Source organism: Carassius gibelio, chromosome B7 (assembly GCF_023724105.1).
Source record: "Carassius gibelio isolate Cgi1373 ecotype wild population from Czech Republic chromosome B7, carGib1.2-hapl.c, whole genome shotgun sequence".
Classification (NCBI taxonomy): Eukaryota; Metazoa; Chordata; class Actinopteri; order Cypriniformes; family Cyprinidae; genus Carassius; species Carassius gibelio.
In genome coordinates this window covers 15,605,072-15,625,388 of record NC_068402.1, presented here as the reverse complement: position 1 = coordinate 15,625,388, position 20,317 = coordinate 15,605,072, and the positions used below count along the sequence as shown (strand labels likewise).

Below are 20,317 nucleotides of genomic sequence, written 5' to 3'. Positions count from 1 at the left end.
TGTATTCATATAATATTGTCAAAGTAACTTGTAGACTACAACTTGCTGATAAGTATTGGCAGCCCACTGTTTTATTGAAACATTATACATTTGTTCCACTTTTGAACAATTGTAAAAAGAAATGCATGAACATTGCAAGTATGTTTAAAGTATGTTAGATATAAATGGATCAATAAATGGCTAATCTGACAGGTTATTTTTATTTTTTTCAAAAGTCACAAAGAATGCAAATGTATTCTTAGAGTACAGACTGAATGATAAAAGATAAAGGATATATAATGAAATACATTTTGTGCATATAACATTCAGGTGTTATTCACTGTAATATATCTCAATGAGAAGATTTAGACTCATAAGAGTGTCAGCGATAAAACAGAAGTACAGCTGCTTCAGTTATCTCTTTGGAAGCACTCCATCCTGTATTAGTACCATATCCATCCCAGTCGAAGCTCGTAAAGTCCCCACACTGTCTAGGGACGCCCTCAGGAAAGTGTCCACCTCCACCAATACAGAACTGCAACAATAAGAGTACATTACTAGCAACACAAGGTGTATTTCTTCAAATAACATTAATGCTGTAGTTTTATTTTTGTTATAAGTGTATTACTGTAAATGCATCCATGTAATATTGTCTGATCTGAATTATTATAACACAAATTCTGTTCATTAATGTTGTTAAAAAATAATCCATATTATTTTTAACTCACATGTTCGGTGTGACAACCGGTTGGTTTAACACCTGAACAAATAGCCATAGCTGCCTTTTCGTAATTGAAGACCCTGAATGTGATGAATCCAGGCTCAAATATTCCTAACAACAAATTCACAAAATATATCATTGATGAAGATCTGTCATTGTAGATCCACATACAACAGTAATCAGATTACAAAAGGGATGATGGCTTAAATAATAGCATCACTGAACGATACAAAGATTTTATGACTGTCCTTCAATTTAGCTCCTTTTTTTTAAAAATATTTGAAAAATATTGGCTTAAGATGTATTGCTGTACCTCTTGAATTAGGACCATACAGATATTTTGTTGATATAGCATTTCCAGTATCATACACTATTGGAATAACAGGTCCATCATCAACGTTGCATGTCCCGATTCCAAACCTCACAGGGAATTTCTGGGAAAATGAAGATAAATGTCCGCTTTAGCTTTGCCTTTATGTGTGTCAATGTTTCAAACTTAAAAATTGTGTCGAAGTTTGTTTGACCTTGAACAAACTCAAAAGGTTTCCTCCATGTAGGGTTAAGAAGTGATTTTCAGTGTGGTATCTCAGGATGGAGGCAGTGGTCCAGTGTTCCAGTTCACTATTATTAGGAACATGCCACACAGACACATCCTGTGCCACAATGTCAAAATATCCAGGATTCTGTCAAGTCAAGTCACATTTATTTATATGCTTTATATAATGCAGTTTTGTTCTGTTTCAGATTCTAGATAAATCATTTGATGTCAGTCCAGTGTCTTAATATCCTTTATGTTGTAATAAACATACCTTATAATCATCACTTGTGGCCGCTTCGGCAGTTCCAAATGTGACTGTGTTTGCCCATGTCCCGTCACCATCAGGACGGTTTGGGTCGCTGCCCTGCTGACTAGACCAGCGATCACCAACAGTACACTTTCCATGCATGTTGTTTTCATGAACACTGGCCACCAGCGTCCAGCCGCCGCCAGCAGTGGTCATATCACAGAACGTCTGGTAAAGGACCCCTCTTGATGAGATCAGATAGTACAGGCCGTCTGAATGAACAGAGGTATTCCTGGGTCAAATAAATGCAGTTTGGTGCTTAAGATAGCAAAAAAAAAAAAAAAAGATTGTACCATCATAAACATGATACTTCTCACGAATTTCTTTGCAGCTTCGAGCAACATATTTAATTCGGCCCAGAAGTTTTGTAACCTCAGGGTTGATATTGGTTTCATCCATAGTAATACATGGTGCTTCTTGTTGAGTTGCTAAAATATGAAACATAAAGACAGTGTATATATATTTTGATACGAAATGAGATATATTAATTAAATGAAGAAAAAAATACACCCACTTAATGCTACGTCACAGAACCATAGATTCAGTGAGAGTGCGAGGCTGAGAAGGAACCCTGGAAACATTTTTGGGCTTTGAAAACAAAAGGAGAAAAGTTATTCACAATAACACATTAAGCACATTTTTCTTTCACCAGCCTCATCGCTATTCTCTGCGTACAGTTTTTCTCAGTCATGCTGTAATTTGTCAAGCAAAACAAGCTGATTCATACTGATGAATAGTTCTCAAGTGAATCTTGACTTTCACTATGAGAACATGAGGAACGATAACCAGGAAGTCCAGGAACGCCAGAAATATTTCTGCATGTACCGTTTTGTCTAAGGGGCGTTTCCTGTTTTACCTTTCTAATAAAATAGTCCTGTCTTTTTTTTCCTGTGTCGACAAACAGTAAAAAAGCGTGAATCCTGTCCAATCTCTTGCAATCAATATCCAACATACATCAATGTGGAAGTTTATACTATAGGAATTAATTTATGCCATTGGATGCTACAGAACATATTGTGCATTTTTATAGTTTACATCATGAAATAATAACACTGCAGTGTTATAATGATAACAAGGCCAAGTATTTTTACTATCTTGTTTGTGAACAATGGCTAGCCTACTGTTGGTTAGTGCACAAGTTTTTTTCCCCGTGCTGCGGTTATTCTGCCCGTGAACTCAACGCGCAGCTTGAAGCTCTGCTTTCACTTTTAAGGTTCTTTCGTAAAAAAGTAGATTAAATACAAAATTAACATCTACTTAGTTCACTTTCTTTCTTTTATTTATTTCATTGTATAGTTCAAAAAATCTTACGTTTTTGTCCTGTGTTTCCCTCTTCTGATTTATCGAGCACTGTCGAGACTTCTAGTTTGTGCAAGTCAGAGAATGCGCGTGGCCGCTTAAATGTAACCCCTCCTCCCCCCTGTTAATTCTAAACATTTTTGAAGTTTGATAATTCATTACATTTGATGAAATATCAAATCATAATGTATAAACTAATACTTATCCTTCATGCTTATTGCAGGCAGCAATTAAAGAGTGATTTATTCTCAGATTTTGGTGGGGGGTGGGGGTTCAAATCAATACCAAGCTCTGGGAATCACTTCTTACAGTCTTCTCCTTCTTTACTGTAGTTCAAGGTATCAAATTTTATACATTTTTAATTTCAATTTATATGGACACTTCAGGTGCATAGGTCTTTTGTTAAACTTAAGCAATACACATGACATTTTATATTTTTCTCTTTACATGTTTGTAGTTTATAGTTTTCTCTGTGAACAAAAAGTTTCCCTTTTTTGGTTTCAATATGTCTTCTCATATTAAATTGTCATTTTGGGCCCAATTGTTTTGTACTCAAAATTTTTTCATGCTTCAGTATTTATATGTGTGACCCTGGACCACAAAACTAGTCTTTAGTAGCTGGGGAATATTTATAGCAATATCCAAAAATACAGTTTACTGGTCAAAACTATTGATTTTTCTTTTATGTTGACCCCCTTTTCTTTTTTTTCTTTTTTTGCACCCTCAGTTCCTCTTCAGGAACTCGAGCTGCGTCAGATGCGCTTTGGGGAACACGCCCAGCGTGAGCGACTCTGAATATCGTGTGTAATCAGTCCAATGGAAGAGCGTGACGTCACAGGCGGGGTGACATAAGCGACCAGGAAGCTATAAAAGCACATGCCGCACAGCTAGGCGTCAGCTTCGCGTCTTTCAGCAAGCGCTCTGTGTGTGAATGTCACTTGTTTGTTTTGTGAGTCTTATTTACTGTTGTCTGTCCAGTTAAGAGCTCCTAGACATGCCAAAGAGCAAGGCGAAAGTTAAGCACTCTGATGGCGATTCCAAATCACGTTATAGGTTGTGTGTTCCTCCCTGCCCGCGATATATAATGGGTGGGGATACACACAGCCTGTGTGTGGTTTGCCTGGCTTCGAAGCACGCTGAGTCGCCTCTCGAGGGGGCCACTCTGTGAGTGTATGTCGGTGCGGCTGCTTCGTTCCCGGAGGGCCCTCTTCGAGGAGGGGGCCTTCGCCAGCGTTCCCCGCAGTGATGGTCCCGCTTCTGCCGAGGCAGACGGCGGCTGCACTCGTGGGGTTCGCAAGTGGATTTGGTGGAGGGAATGGAGACAGGCCAGTCCCTATCTCCTTCCACTTCCGCCAGATCTGGCACCCAATCGGAAGCACGCTCGGCGGTTCATTCCACTCAGGGAGAGGGGTCGACGCTCCGCCTCTCTTCCTCTGAGGAGGTTGATGTGGAGTCGGTCGACAGGGATTCCCCACCCGACTCGCCGCAATACGAGGAGCTCTTGGATGTGGTTACTCGCGTGGTGGCCAAGTTAAGCATTGATTGGTCTGCTGAAAAAACAACTGAACCGCAGAGAAGCAAGCTTGACGAACGCTTCCTGCGTGCGAGTCAGCTACCTCCCAGCCGGGGCCTTCCATTCTTTCCCGACCTGCATGAAGAGATTGCCAGGTCGTGGAAATGTCCATACTCGGCCCGCCTCTACATCCCCTCATCTGACTATTATGGAAATGTGGTGGGGATGGGAGAGCACGGTCATAGAGCGATGCCCCGGGTGGAACAGATGCTCGCGAGCTATCTTTCCCCCGGCGCGGCATCGTCTCTGAAGGCCCCAGCATTGCCCTCAAAGCCACTCAGAACAACATAGGCTTTAGTGGGCAAAGGGTATGCGGCTGCAGGACAGGCTGGTGCATGTCTGCACACCATGGCGGTGTTACAGGCGTACCAAGATGACCTGCTTAAGGAGCTAGACGAGCAAGAGGAGATCAAGTCCCATGATATTTCAGAGCTAAGAAGGACCGCTGATCTCTCCCTCCGCGCCACCAAGGAGACCACCCGAGTGGTTGGGCGGTCCATGGCAGCTATGGTGGCTGCGGAGAGGCACTTATGGTTGAACCTGTCCGATATGAAAGAGCGGGACAGGGTCTGCCTCATGGACACCCCGATTCAGCCGACTGGCCTGTTCGGCGACGCAGTCAATTCTGTTGTCGACAGGTTTCAGGAGGCCAGCAAACAAGCAGCGACGTTCCATAAGTTCCTCCCTCGTCGCTCTCTTGGGGCATCTGGGGGGGAGATGGGCTCGTATCGCGAGGCCCAAAAGCAGCTCTTGGCTGAGGTCTTCTAAGCCCAAGCAAGATCTCAGGGCAGTTATTGAAGCTAAGAAGTCCTCGGCCAAGAAACCCTGATGCCAAAAGGACGCCAAATGCCAAGGGTTTCAGAGGGCAGCCTCTGCTGGGGTAGAGCGGTACACACCGCAGTACACGGTGCCCGTCTTGCCTCAGCGCCCTCTGGGGGCCGGTCTGCCAACCCTGCCAGTGTTCCAGGGTGCAGCGGTCCCCAGCGAGCATCGGTCTCAGTATCTTCCGCCCGTGTGCGTAGCGGGGCTGAGACGCTCGCTGCCCCTGCGGGGGCCTCCTACACCAGAAGTCAGTCTCAAGAGACTGATTTCCTTAGTCAAATGCCAAATGTATCTCGATGGGTCCTGCATACAGTAGAAAAAGGCTTCTGTATTCAGTTCGGCTCCGCGCCGCCAATATTCAACGGGGTCATTTAGACGATAGTCGGCCCCAGGCAGGGTCTGGTTATGGAACAGGAAGTGAAAACCCTATTAGAGAAGGAGGCCATCGAGGTGGTCCCTCCTCAGGACAGGGAATCAGGATTTTACAGCCGGTATTTCATAATTCCAAAGAAGGATGGGGGGCTGCGTTCGATAATAGACTTGAGGGTCTTAAATCGTTCAGTTATGAGATTGAAGTTCAGAATGCTCACAATCAAGCATGTTGTAGCTCAGATCAGGTCCGAGGACTGGTTTGTCACAATAGATCTCAAAGACGCATACTTTCACATATCCATCCTTCCACAACACAGGAAGTTTCTGAGGTTCGCTTTCGGGGGTGAAGCTTACCAATATCGAGTACTTCCCTTCGGCCTTGCACTCTCAGCCCGCACATTCACAAAATGTGTAGACGCGGCTCTGGTCCACCTGCGCATGCAGGGCATCCGCATTTTCAACTATATCGACGATTGGTTGATTTTAGCTCAGTCAGAGCAGGTTGCGGCTCGGCATCGAGATGTCGTTCTCGCACATATGAGGGAGCTGGGTTTGAGACTGAATGCCAAGAAGAGTGTGCTTTCTCCGGTTCAGAGAACCACCTATCTAGATGTAGTATGGGATTTGACTGCAATGCAGGCACAATTGTCCCCTGCTCGTATCGAGTCGATCCGCATCTCAGGCGAGAGAGTCAGAGAAGGCCAGTCACTTACTGTCAAACAATTTCAGAGATTGTTGGTTCTGATGGCAGCTGCGTCCAATGTGATACCTCTTGGCCTGCTGTACATGAGACCCCTACAGTGGTGGCTCAAGACCAAGGGATTTTCCCCGAGGGGCAATCTACTTCGCACTATCAAGGTCACGCAGCACTGCCTCCGTGCCTTAGACATGTGGAATAAACTTGAATCAGGGCCCGGTGCTGGGAGCTCCTTGTCGCCGTGTAATACTGGTGACGGACGCATCTCTCACTGGCTGGGGTGCAGTCATGTGTGGCCACCCTGCCCGTGGTCTGTGGAGCGGTCGCCATCTAACATGGCATATCAATTGTCTAGAAATTGTGCACTGAACCACTTCTTCCCAGACCTAAGGGGTCACCATGTGTTGGTGCGCACCGACAACACATCGGTGGTCTCTTATATCAACCACCAGGGAGGTCTGTGTTCGCGCCCTTTGTACAAGCTGGCGCACCAGATCCTGGTGTGGTCCCAGAGCAAACTCCTCTCATTAAGAGCAGCATATATTCCTGGGAAACAAAATATGGGAGCAGACATACTGACGAGGCAGGGGCCGAGGCCCGGGGAATGGAGACTTCACCGAGAGGTAGTGAAGCAGATATGGAGAGTATTTGGCAGGGCTCAAGTAGACCTATTTGCAACTCAAGAGACATCACAATGTCCCCTTTGGTTCTCTCTAGTTCATCCAGCTCCTCTGGGACTGGACGCTATGGTACAGACCTGGCCGAGGCTTCTTCTGTACGCCTTTCCCCCTATTGCTCTGCTCCCGGGAGTTCTGGCAAGAGTACGCCGGGACGGGGTCCGTCTGTTATTAGTAGCCTCGTTCTGGCTGGGCCGAGTATGGTTCTCAGATCTAGTCTCGCTCCTTGACGGCTCTCCGTGGGAGATACCGATCAGGACAGACCTACTCGCACAGGCACAGGGTACGATAATTCACCCTCGCCCGGAGTTTTGGAAGCTGTGGGTGTGGCCCGAGGGGTCACAACTGTTAGCAGCTGATCTCTCAACTGAGGTTGTTGAGACCCTCCTCCAATCCAGAGCTCCCTCAACGAGGAAACTGTATGCCCTGAGGTGGAAACTCTTCACCTCATGGTGCAGAGACCGCCAGTTAGACCCAGCAAACTGCCCAGTTGGTACAGTTCTGGAGTTTCTACAGGCTAGCCTCTCTGCAGGGTTGACCCACTCCACGCTGAAGGTTTACGTGGTGGCCATTGTGGCCTACAACACCCTTCTCGATGGCCAGTCTCTGGGAAGACACCCCCTAGTTACACGTTTCCTCCGCGGTGCGCTGAGGCTGAGATCTCCAGTATGGTCCCGTATTCCCCTGTAGGACTTGGTTGTGGTGTTAGAGGCAATGTGCAAACCCCCGTTTGAACCTATTCAAGATATCTCAGACAGACATCTCACACTTAAAACCTCCTTTCTGTTGGCTATCACCTCTCTGTGGAGAGTAGGAGATCTTCAGGCCCTCTCTGTGGCCCCCACTTATCTTGAGTTTGCACCGGGCATGACCAAAACATTCATATACCCTCGAGCGGGATATGTTCCCAAGGTTCCCTCTGTTACACCACGACCTGTAGTGCTGCAGGCCTTCTGTCCTCCTCCCTTTCGGAAGGCTAACCAAGCGAAGCTAAATTGTATGTGTCCAGTTCGAGCACTGGACGCATACGTCCACAGAGTTGCCCTGTGGAGAAAAACTGATCAATTGCTTGTACGCTATGGTCCCCCCAAGAGGGGTTTTCCTGCTTCTAAGCAGACCATTAGTCGTTGGATAGTCGAGGCTATCAACGCCAACTATGAGTCCTCTGGTCGTCCCCCGCTGTCGGGAGCCAAGGCTCACTCTAATCGGGGTATGGCGGCCTCCAAGGCCTTCCAAGCAGATGTATCCATGCTGGACATCTGCAATGCTGCGGCACGTGCTTTTATAGCTTCCTGGTCACTTACGTCACCCCGCCTGTGACGCCACGCTCTTCCATTGGACTGATTACACACGATATTCAGAGTCGCTCACGCTAGGCGCGTTCCCCAAAGTGCATTTGACGCAGCGTCTCGTTCCCTCGAGGAACTAGGGTTACATACGTAACCTAGAGACGATTACAGATATTCAAATAGTTGTATCTTGGCCAAATATTACCCTATCCTAACAAACCATACATTAATGGACAGACAGAAAATTTATCCAGCTTTCAGATTGTGTATAAATCTCAATTTTGGAAAATTGACACTTACACTTTACAACAAGATATATATAATTTATTAAAACATGCTTACATAAAATAGCCTAATAGGCTTTTCTGTTGATCAGGAACAATAGATAGAAATATGATAGATGTACAAGCGCAATAAAAACACATCGAAATATCGAAATAAAAAAACCCAGCAGCAATAAGATAATCATCAACAGAATACACTGACTGAATGCTGTGACTGTCAGATCAGCAGTAGTAGAATTATTTCATTGTGTCTCAGACAGCAGTGATAAAGGAGCAGTCAGTTACTTCAAATGAACATTAAAAGACTTGTTTAATTTACTTAATTATTTTATCTTCATTTACAAGTGAAAATGTCACAATTCCAGCTTTTCTGAGCAAAGCACCAACCCTTTGCGCCACCTAGTGGTGATTTTGCGTCTCACATCTATGTCATAAACGACTTTTGACTTTTTTTCACAAAATAATTAGTTTGGATGCCATGAGTTAGTTTTGATGACTTTGCAATAATTAATAACGTTTTTAAAACAGTAAAAATGAAAATGAGTGTTTCCAATTTATGTAAACAACAAAAAAAAAGCCCCTAAGTGGAGCGGATAAATATAGTAGAAAGACAGGGAGAAAGAAAATTACCCTTCAGTGTCAGCAACCAAAGAAGCTTTCTCTTCCTGACACAGATTAGAGGTTTATTCCCTTAATTTGAATGTTAACTGCACCAAACAAATGATATCAGGCACAAAACACAGACACAGATGCAGGCTTCAGCAGGAGACCTGATTATTTTTAATAAGTCCAAAAATGAACCCCCTCAAAGAAAACAAAAAAACAGCCGGGGAAGATACCAGACAGATACAGAACACGCCAATCGAAGGACAGAGTGATCAACCCGAGGACATGACAAATGATGTCATGCGCTTAGTGGTCTTTAGGGGCGTTTACATTGACATGACAACTAACCAAAAACAGACTTTAGTCACATAAGTTATTGACAAGGTATAATTTGTTTCAATAGGTGCCAATCAACTGAATTTATTAAAATGTTATATATTTGCTCCCACTTTTCGGCAGTTATATAAAAAATAAACCATACACTTTTAATGTATTGAGTACTGGATATGGAGTAGAAAATAGCAGAAGATGTTTATTAAATAGCTAACACTTATTATAGCCATTATAAATATCAGAGTGTCAGCGATAAAAGAGAAGTACAGCTGCTTCAGTTATCTCTTTGGAAGCACTCCATCCTGTATTAGTACCATATCCATTCCAGTCGAAGCTCGTAAAGTCCCCACACTGTCTAGGGACGGCCTCAGGAAAGTGTCCACCTCCACCAATACAGAACTGCAACAATAAGAGTACATTACTAGCAACACAAGGTGCATTTCTTCAAATAACATTAATGCTGTAGTTTTATTTTTGTTGTAAGTGTATTACTCTAAATGAATCCATGTAATATTGTCTGATCTGAATTATTATATCACAAATTCTGTTCATTAATGTTGATCCATTATTAATCCATATTATTTTTTAACTCACATGTTCGGTGTCACAACCGATTGGTTTAACACCTGAACAAATAGCCATAGCTGCCTTTTCATAATTGAAGACCCTGAATGTGATGAATCCAGGCTCAAATAATCCTAACAACAAATTCACAAAATATATCATTAATGAAGATCTGTCATTGTAGATCCACATACAACAGTAATCAGATTACAAAAGGGATGATGGCTTAAATAATAGCATCACTGAACGATACAAAGATTTTATGACTATCCATCAATTGAGCTACTTTCTTTAAAAATATTTGAAAAATATTGTCTTAAAATGTATGGCTGTACCTCTTGAATTAGGACCATACAGATATTTTGTTGATATAGCATTTCCAGTATCATACACTATTGGAATAGCAGGTCCATCATCAACGTTGCATGTCCCGATTCCAAACCTCACAGGGAATTTCTGGGAAAATGAAGATAAATGTCCGCTTTAGCTTTGCCTTTATGTGTGTCAATGTTTCAAACTTAAAAATTGTGTCGAAGTTTGTTTGACCTTGAACAAACTCAAAAGGTTTCCTCCATGTAGGGTTAAGAAGTGATTTTCAGTGTGGTATCTCAGGATGGAGGCAGTGGTCCAGTGTTCCAGTTCACTATTATTAGGAACATGCCACACAGACACATCCTGTGCCACAATGTCAAAATATCCAGGATTCTGTCAAGTCAAGTCACATTTATTTATATGCTTTATATAATGCAGTTTTGTTCTGTTTCAGATTCTAGATAAATCATTTGATGTCAGTCCAGTGTCTTAATATCCTTTATGTTGTAATAAAAATACCTTATAATCATCACTTGTGGCCGCTTCGGCAGTTCCAAATGTGACTGTGTTTGCCCATGTCCCGTCACCATCAGGACGGTTTGGGTCGCTGCCCTGCTGACTAGACCAGCGATCACCAACAGTACACTTTCCATGCATGTTGTTTTCATGAACACTGGCCACCAGCGTCCAGCCACCGCCGGCAGTGGTCATATCACAGAACGTCTGGTAAAGGACCCCTCTTGATGAGATCAGATAGTACAGGCCGTCTGAATGAACAGAGGTATTCCTGGGTTAAATAAATGCAGTTTGGTGCTTAAGATAGCAAAAAAAAAAAAAAAAAAAAAAAAAAAAAGATTGTACCATCATAAACATGATACTTCTCACGAATTTCTTTGCAGCTTCGAGCAACATATTTAATTCTCCCCAGAAGTTTTGCAACCTCAGGGTTGATATTGGTTTCATCCATAATTATACATGGTGCTTCTTGTTGAGTTGCTAAAATATGAAACATAAAGACAGTGTATACATATTGTGATACGAAATGAGATATATTTATTTAAATGATGCAGATAAAAAAATACACCCACCTAATGCTACCTCACAGAACCACAAATTCAGTGAGAGTGCGAGGCTGAGAAGGAACCCTGGAAACATTTTTGTACTTTGCAAACAAAAGGAGAAAAGTTATTCACAATAACACATTACAGTTTTTTTCAATCGCTAACAAGCGCTTAACCATACTTCAGATACTTTTTCTAAACTCTTAACACAGACTCACACCTGCAAAACACAATTGGCCAAATGGATAATTTTCTTCTCAAAAACACATTTTGTTAAATATATACTAAATCTTCATTTCAAAATAGAACACATCTTTATCTGCACACACCAACTTTACCAAAACACTGGAAATCTGACTCAAAATTAAATTATTCTGTCAAAGAATAACACTTGTTTTCACCTCACAAGGTACATACAGTCAATCAAAGTACACCAGGTTTCAAAATACTAGCTATTGTTGACATTACTAAAACTGCATTGACTTTTATGTTTCAGTTTTACAGGTATTTGCATGCAAAACATGCAATTCACTGTTTTACACTAAATTTATTGGTTTGTAACTGTATGTCCAAATGTACAGTAATGTTCACATTCAAAAGCATTCCAGTAAAAAGCTATTTTTCCCTTTACTGTTTACTGCAGGAGGCAGTACAGTAGAAACACGGTATGATAGAACAGAACAGGCTCGACAGTATTGCTTACAGTGAACAAAATATCAATGAAACACATAAGAGCATTCTGAACATAAAACAACAACATCAAAAAGCCCAGATAAAAGGGGGGGGGGGGGTTTACAGTTTTTTTCAATCGCTAACAAGCGCTTAACCATACTTCAGATACTTTTTCTAAACTCTTAACACAAACTAACACCTACAAAACACAATTGGCCAAATGGATAATTTTCTTCTCAAAAACACATTTTGTTAAATATATACTAAATCTTCATTTCAAAATAGAACACATCTTTTTTCTGCACACACCAACTTTACCAAAACACTGGAAATCTGACTCAAAATTAAATTATTCTGTCAAAGAATAACACTTGTTTTCACCTCAAAAGGTACATGCAGTCAATCAAAGTACACCAGGTTTCAAAATACTGGCTATTGTTGACGTTACGAAAACTGAATAGACTTTTCAGTCTCAGTTTTACAGGTATTTGCATGCAAAACATGCAATTCACTGTTTTACACTAAATTTCTTGGTTAGGAACCGTATGTCCAAATGTAAAGTAATGTTTACATTCAAAAGCATTCCAGTAAAAAGCTATTTTTTTCCTTTACTGTTTACCGCAGGAGGTACAGTAGAAACACGGTATGAAAGAACAGAAAAGGTTTGACAGTATTGCCTACAGTGAACAAAATATCCATGAAACACATAAGAGCATTCTGAACAAAAAAACAACAACAGCAAAAAGCCCAGGTAAAAAGGGGGGTAAAATAAAAACAATCTCTCACTGCACCTGCTCCTCTCACTGCTCCTGCTCCTCTCACTGCATCTCTCACTGCTCCTCTCACTGCTCCTGCTCCTCTCACTGCATCTCTCACTGCATCTCTCACTGCTCCTCTCACTGCATCTCTCACTACTCCTGCTCCTGCTCCTCTCACTGCTCCTGCTCCTCTCACTGCTCCTGCTCCACTCACTGCATCTCTCACTGCTCCTGCTCCTGCTCCTCTCACTGCTCCTGCTCCTCTCACTGCATCTCTCACTGCTCCTGCTCCTGCTCCTCTCACTGCTCCTGCTCCTCTCACTGCTCCTCTCACTGCTCCTGCTCCACTCACTGCATCTCTCACTGCTCCTGCTCCTGCTCCTCTCACTGCTCCTGCTCCTCTCACTGCTCCTCTCACTGCTCCTGCTCCACTCACTGCATCTCTCACTGCTCCTGCTCCTGCTCCTCTCACTGCTCCTGCTCCTCTCACTGCATCTCTCACTGCTCCTGCTCCTGCTCCTCTCACTGCTCCTGCTCCTCTCACTGCATCTCTCACTGCTCCTGCTCCTGCTCCTCTCACTGCTCCTGCTCCTCTCACTGCTCCTGCTCCTCTCACTGCTCCTCTCACTGCTCCTGCTCCACTCACTGCATCTCTCACTGCTCCTGCTCCTGCTCCTCTCACTGCTCCTGCTCCTCTCACTGCATCTCTCACTGCTCCTGCTCCTGCTCCTCTCACTGCTCCTGCTCCTCTCACTGCTCCTGCTCCTCTCACTGCTCCTCTCACTGCTCCTGCTCCACTCACTGCATCTCTCACTGCTCCTGCTCCTGCTCCTCTCACTGCATCTCTCACTGCTCCTGCTCCTGCTCCTCTCACTGCTCCTGCTCCTCTCACTGCTCCTCTCACTGCTCCTGCTCCACTCACTGCATCTCTCACTGCTCCTGCTCCTGCTCCTCTCACTGCTCCTGCTCCTCTCACTGCTCATGCTCCTCTCACTGCATCTCTCACTGCTCCTGCTCCTCTCACTGCATCTCTCACTGCTCCTGCTCCACTCACTGTATCTCTCACTGCTCCTGCTCCTGCTCCTCTCACTGCTCCTGCTCCTCTCACTGCTCCTGCTCCTGCTCCTGCTTCTCTCACTGCTCCTGCTCCACTCACTGCATCTCTCACTGCTCCTGCTCCTGCTCCTCTCACTGCATCTCTCACTGCTCCTGCTCCTGCTCCTCTCACTGCTCCTGCTCCTCTCACTGCTCCTCTCACTGCTCCTGCTCCACTCACTGCATCTCTCACTGCTCCTGCTCCTGCTCCTCTCACTGCTCCTGCTCCTCTCACTGCTCATGCTCCTCTCACTGCATCTCTCACTGCTCCTGCTCCTCTCACTGCATCTCTCACTGCTCCTGCTCCACTCACTGTATCTCTCACTGCTCCTGCTCCTGCTCCTCTCACTGCTCCTGCTCCTCTCACTGCTCCTGCTCCTGCTCCTGCTTCTCTCACTGGGCGTGCTCTTTTCCCTGGAACCCTTTCTCTTACTCTTCCTCGTCCATACATTACAGTGTTTGTCTTTTTCTGTTTCTGTTTCCAAAAATATCACTCTTCAAAGTCCTCCTTTTATTGTACAAGTGTCAATGTAATAGAAAATAAGCCCTGCCATTGAGTCTAAGCCAGATTGGAATCAGTTGTGGTTGGCCCAATTTACACAACATAAATCAGCTAAGATATATTGTTTTTGAACTGATATCATTGCAGAAGCAGAGGTTTTTATACTGTATCTAAGGTTTGGAACATTGTTTTTGCTATTGTGGGATGTTGTGTTAACATTTGTAAATACTACAAAAACGATCCATAATTTTGTTGGGAGGTATAGCTCGTCTGTTCAGAAAATGTAAGCATTGTGGAAATGTGTTCAATGACTACATATTGTGTGAAAACGACATGAAATGTGTGAATGGTATGGCCACAATAGACAGATGCTGTGCTAATTGTGTTTAGAGTTTTGAAAATGTGACAACTGCTTGGACAAATGCTTGTTAGCGACTGAAAAAAACTGTAAGCACATTTTTCTTTCATCAGCCTCATTGCTATTCTCTACGTACAGTTTTTCTCAGTCATGCTGTAATTTGTCAAGCAAAACAAGCTGATTCATACTGATGAATAGTTCTCAAGTGAATCTTGACTTTCACTACTGAAGGGAAACGTGTGAAGCATTGCATTGTAAGGGAAGATATCGTGATGTAGATGAGAATCTGTGGACCGATAACCAGGAAGTCCAGGAACGCCAGAAAGAGTTCTGCATGTACCGTTTTGTCTAAGGGGCGTTTCCTATGTTTTATCTTTCTAATAAATAGTACTGTCTTTTTTTTTCTTTCTTTTTTTTTTTTTTTTGTATCGACAAACAGTAAAAAAGCGTGAATCCTGTCCAATCCCTTGCAATCAATATCCAACATACAGCAATGTGGAAGTTTATACTATAGGAATTGATTTATGCCATAGGATGCTACAGAAAATGCAATCTTGTGCATTTTTATAGTTTACATCAGGAAATAATAACACTGCAGTGTAATAATTATAACAAGGCCAAGTATTTTTACTATCTTGTTTGTGAACAATGGCTAGCCTACTGTTGGTTAGTGCACAGGTTTTTTCCCCGTGAACTCAACGCGCAGCTTGAAGCTCTGCTTTCACTTTTAAGTTTCTTTCGTAAAAAAAGGAGATTAAATACAAAATTAACATCTACGTATTTACACTCTTTCTTTTTATTTATTTCAATGTATAGTGTAAAAAAAAACTTACGTTTTTGCCCTGTGTTTCCCTCTTCTGATTTATCGAGCACTGTCGAGAGACTTAGCTTGTGCAAGTCAGAGAATGCGCGTAACAGCAACCCCCCCCCCCCCCCCACACACACACACACACCTCCTTTGTTCTAAACATTTTTGAAGTTTGATAATTCATTACATTTGATGAAATATCAAATCATAATGTATAAACTAATACTCATCCTTCATGCTTATTGCAGGCAGCACTTCAATCAATACCAAGCTCAGGAACTCACTTTTTACAGTCTTCTCCTTCTTTACTGTAGTTCAATGTATCAAAATTGATCAATCTTTAATTTTAATTTACATGGACACTTCAGGTGCATAGGTCTTTTGTTAAACTTAAGCAATACATATGACATTTTATATTTTTCACTTTACCATTTTGTCGTTTATAGTTTTCTCTGTGAACAAAAAGTTTCCCTAACATGTCTTCGCTTATTAAAATGTCATTTTGGGCCCAATTGTTTTATACTCAAAAAAAATTTCATACTTCAGTATATTTATGTGTGTGACCATGGCCCACAAAACCAGTCTTAAGTTGCTGGGGTATATTTATATCAATATCCAAAAATACAATTTATAGGTCAAAACTATTTTTTTTCCCTTGTATGCTAAGATGGTTTTCAGATGGTGTATAAATCTCAATTTTGGAAAATTGACACTATACAACAAGATATAAATAATTTATTAAAACATACTTACATAAAATAGCCTAATAGGCTTTTCTGTTTAACAGGAACAATACATAGAAATATGATAGATGTACAAGCGCAATAAAAATACATTGAAATGTAGCACAATAAAAATACATTGAAATGTCTAAAAAAAAGATAATCATCAACAGAATACACTGACTGAATGCTGTGACTGTCAGATCAGCAGTAGCAGAATTATTTCATTGTGTCTCAGACAGCAGTGATAAAGGAGCAGTCAGTAACTTCAAATGAACATTAAAAGACTTGTTTAATTTACTTAATTATTTTATCTTCATTTAAAAGTGGAAATGTCACAATTTCAGCCTTTCTGAGCAAAGCACCAACTCTTTGCGCCACCTAGTGGTGATTTTGCGAATAAGTCTCACATCTATGTCATAAACGACTGTTTTGATTTATTTTTGACTTTTTTCACAAAATAATTAGTTTGGATGCCATGAGTTAGTTTTGATGACTTTGCAATAATTAATAAAGTGTTTAAAACAGTAAAAATGAAAAGGAGTGTTTCCAATTTATGAAAAGAACAACAACAACAAAAAAAAAAAACACCTAAGTGGAGCACATAAATATAGAAGAAAAAAAATTACCCTGTCAGCAACCAAAGAAGCTTTCTCTTCCTGACACAGATTAGAGGTTTATTCCCTTCATATTAATGTTGACTGCACCAAACAAATGATATCAGGCACAAAACACAGACACAGATGCAGGCTTCAGCAGGAGACCTGATTATTTTTAATAAGTCTAAAAATTAATACCCTCAAAGAAAACTAAAAAACCAGCCGGGAAAGATACCAGACAGACACAGAACACGTATGACCTTAGAATTAATTTTCAGAAGTTAAAAACATTGGCGCATGTTTATCTGAACCAACCCCCCCCCCCCCCCCCCCAAAACAAAAAAAAAATGAATTATAGCCATTATAAATAATTTATGTTGTAAATAAATTCTTCATTGTGTTTATAATGTTCAGCTGGTAATAAATGCGGTATATCTCTTTAGAATGATCAGAGTGTCAGCGATAAAAGAGAAGTACAGCTGCTTCAGTTATCTCTTTGGAAGCACTCCATCCTGTATTAGTACCATATCCATCCCAGTCGAAGCTCGTAAAGTCCCCACACTGTCTAGGGACGCCCTCAGGAAAGTGTCCACCTCCACCAATACAGAACTGCAACAATAAGAGTACATTACTAGCAACACAATATACCTATGTATTTCTTCAAATAATATTGGTGCAGTAGGAGTATAATTGTGAACTTCCTCTTCATCAGGGGTGGGGGACTCATTTGGGGTTGGGGCCACGTTTGACAGAATATATTACATTAGGCAGTCTGCACAAACAGAGCAGTTAAAACTGAATTTAACACTTTACATATATAAATACACACACACACACACACACACACTGTGCCCTCCCCCCTCCCTCAATAAAAAAAAACAAAAGATTTGTATTTTATAATATAATATAATGTTATATAATATATATAATTTTTGCCATTACATTTCTGTGACTTGGAATTTGGGCTGTATGGAATGATCAGGCCGGTGGGTTACGTTTGTTTTGCACCCCTGCTCTTCGAAGCATTATTGCCTGTGATGATTAACAGCATGCCACAATTTCAGTTTAAAAAAGGAAAGATTATTTTTAACTCACATGTTCGGTGTGACAACCGGTTGGTTTAACACCTGAACAAAGAGCCATAGCTGCCTTTTCAGTATTGAAGACCCTGAATGTGATGAATCCAGGCTCAAATATTTCTGGGGAAAAAATCCACAGAATATACCACTGATGATGATCTGTCATGGTAGGTCCACATACAACATGGCTTTCATTCATTAAAGTGATCTCAACAATGATGATGCCTTGTAAGCAATACACAAGGAACTGAATAATACACAGATTTTATGTCTGTTAATCGATGTAGCTAATTTGAAAAAAATATCGGCTCAAAGTATTGCTACCTCTTGGATAAGGACCATACAGATTTTTGGTTGTTACTGTATTTCCAGTATCATACACTATTGGAATAGCAGGTCCATTATCAATGTTGCATGTCCCGATTCCAAACCTTACAGGAAATTTCTGGGAAAATGAAGATAAATATTCATTGTTTTATTTAATTTCATTTCAAAATTAGTATTCACCTATATTTCTGTGAAAATGGTGCAAAGTTTATCTAACCTTGAATAAATTGAAAAGGTTTCCTCCATGTAGGGTTAAGAAAAGATTTTCAGTGTGGTATCTCAGGATGGAGGCAGTGGTCCAGTGTTCCAGCTGAACATTATTAGGAACATGCCACACAGAAACATCCTGTGCCACAATGTCAAAATATCCAGGATTCTGTGACGGAAAGGAAACAGACTGTCATTTAAGATGTCGTAGACCAACATCTTTTCATTGTCAGTCCAATGTCATAGTGTCCTTTAGGTTGCGTCCCTTGAACCATGGCTGTAAAACCATTAATGCAATAAAAAATACCTTATAATCATCACTTGTGGCCGCTTCGGCAGCTCCAAATGTGACTCTGTTTGCTCATGTCCCATCACCATCAGGACGGTTTGGGTCACTGCCCTGTTGACTAGACCAGCGATCACCAACAGTGCACTTTCCATGCATGTTGTTTTCATGAACACTGGCCACCAGCGTCCAGCCGCCGCCGGCAGTGGTCATATCACAGAACGTCTGGTAAAGGACCCCTCTTGATGAGATCAGATAGTACAGGCCGTCTGAATGAACAGAGGTATTCCTGGGTCAAATAAATGCAGTTTGGTGCTTAAGATAGCAAAAATAAATAGAAAAGATTGTACCATCATAAACATGATACTTGTCACGGATTTCTTTGCAGCTTCGAGCAACATATTTAACTCTGTCCAGAAGTTTTTCAAGCTCATGGTTGCTGTTGGTATCACTGATGTTAATACATGGTGCTTCTGCTTCTTGTATTACATACATAGCTCCCACTGTAGAAAAAAACATTTAAAACAAACTAAATTTTTTTTTGTTTGTTTAAGTAGGTCATAATGTAATATATTGTGAAATCAATATCTTAAGGTTCTTAAGATAAATTGTTTTAGTTAAATCTTAAAATGAAACTTACTTGATTTAGCATCACACAACCATAAACTCAGTGAGAGACTGAGAAATATTTTCATAAGATAGACATTCTGCAAACAAAAGAAGAAAATTTTTCATGATTTAAACACACACTGAAAACTTGCAAACCTTGCATAATAACTTACCATTTCTATACAGCAGGGCTAAATGGTTTTGTGTGTCCTTAATTTTTAAAGTGGCTTAAGGAAATACTGTATTTAAATCCTTTTCTTATCAAGGGCTGATTTATAAGTAACTAAATCTTGCAGCTGTTTACAGTATGCTTATTGTAATCAACAACAAAAACATTTCCATTTTCTTAGGAATCCGATAACCATCAGACCCATTCCTGTCAATGGACAACCTTTTGAGGCTTCAGAACAATAAATTGTACTGTAATCATTAACTGACCTATATGACTTATTTAATGACTATATTATTAGAACCCTATGTGACTTCATCTCTTGTGTGGAACACAAAAGATTATATTTTGTCCATAAAACAGAAATCAGAGGGTGAAATGAGTAGTCGGATTTATATTCACTCTATTCACTAAATTTATTCTCACTACAGTATATTCACAGGTCAAAATGTGGATGTTTCTTTTCTCTCACACTGTATTTCTAAGATAAAAACTTAGATGAACCAAACGTAATATTGATAAGACTTCGGTTATGTTCATTGGCTCCGTAAAGCTGCGGTTTGCTAATTTATACACGGATGTTTCTGTTTTGGACTTTTGAACAGATATATAAAAAATTAAGAGTTATATTTGACTTTAATTTGTCTTTTGACCCACATGTGCAATGTAAAACTTCCTTATCATTTATCAGA

General features: G+C 41.3%; 1 protein-coding gene and 1 pseudogene across 3 annotated transcripts; both read right to left on the bottom strand.

Moving 5' to 3' along the window:
* Positions 1 to 46: 46 nt before the first annotated feature.
* Positions 47 to 15,725, bottom strand: LOC127961779 (intelectin). 3 transcript variants are annotated; one of them, XM_052561031.1, is made up of 9 exons: positions 15,653 to 15,704; positions 11,462 to 11,535; positions 11,314 to 11,369; positions 1,839 to 1,917; positions 1,510 to 1,757; positions 1,225 to 1,383; positions 1,014 to 1,134; positions 708 to 811; positions 47 to 514 (listed from the first exon to the last, which is right to left on the bottom strand). In XM_052561031.1, the coding sequence occupies exons 2-9, from the start codon at positions 11,526 to 11,528 to the stop codon at positions 362 to 364; spliced, it is 987 nt and encodes a 328-aa protein (XP_052416991.1). In that variant the 5' UTR covers positions 11,529 to 11,535; positions 15,653 to 15,704; the 3' UTR covers positions 47 to 361. The 3 variants fall into 3 exon arrangements, with proteins under 3 accessions (XP_052416991.1, XP_052416990.1, XP_052416992.1); XM_052561030.1 differs by lacking the exons at positions 11,314 to 11,369; positions 11,462 to 11,535; positions 15,653 to 15,704 and adding exons at positions 2,060 to 2,133; positions 2,857 to 2,953 and having other exon boundaries at positions 1,839 to 1,973; XM_052561032.1 differs by lacking the exons at positions 47 to 514; positions 708 to 811; positions 1,014 to 1,134; ... (1 more) ...; positions 1,510 to 1,757; positions 1,839 to 1,917 and adding exons at positions 9,311 to 9,896; positions 10,092 to 10,195; positions 10,397 to 10,517; positions 10,608 to 10,766; positions 10,893 to 11,140 and having other exon boundaries at positions 11,235 to 11,369; positions 15,653 to 15,725.
* A 1,588-nt stretch (positions 15,726 to 17,313) lies between these two features.
* On the bottom strand, positions 17,314 to 19,600 carry LOC127961778 (intelectin-like; annotated as a pseudogene).
* Between the last annotated feature and the right edge of the window lie 717 nt (positions 19,601 to 20,317).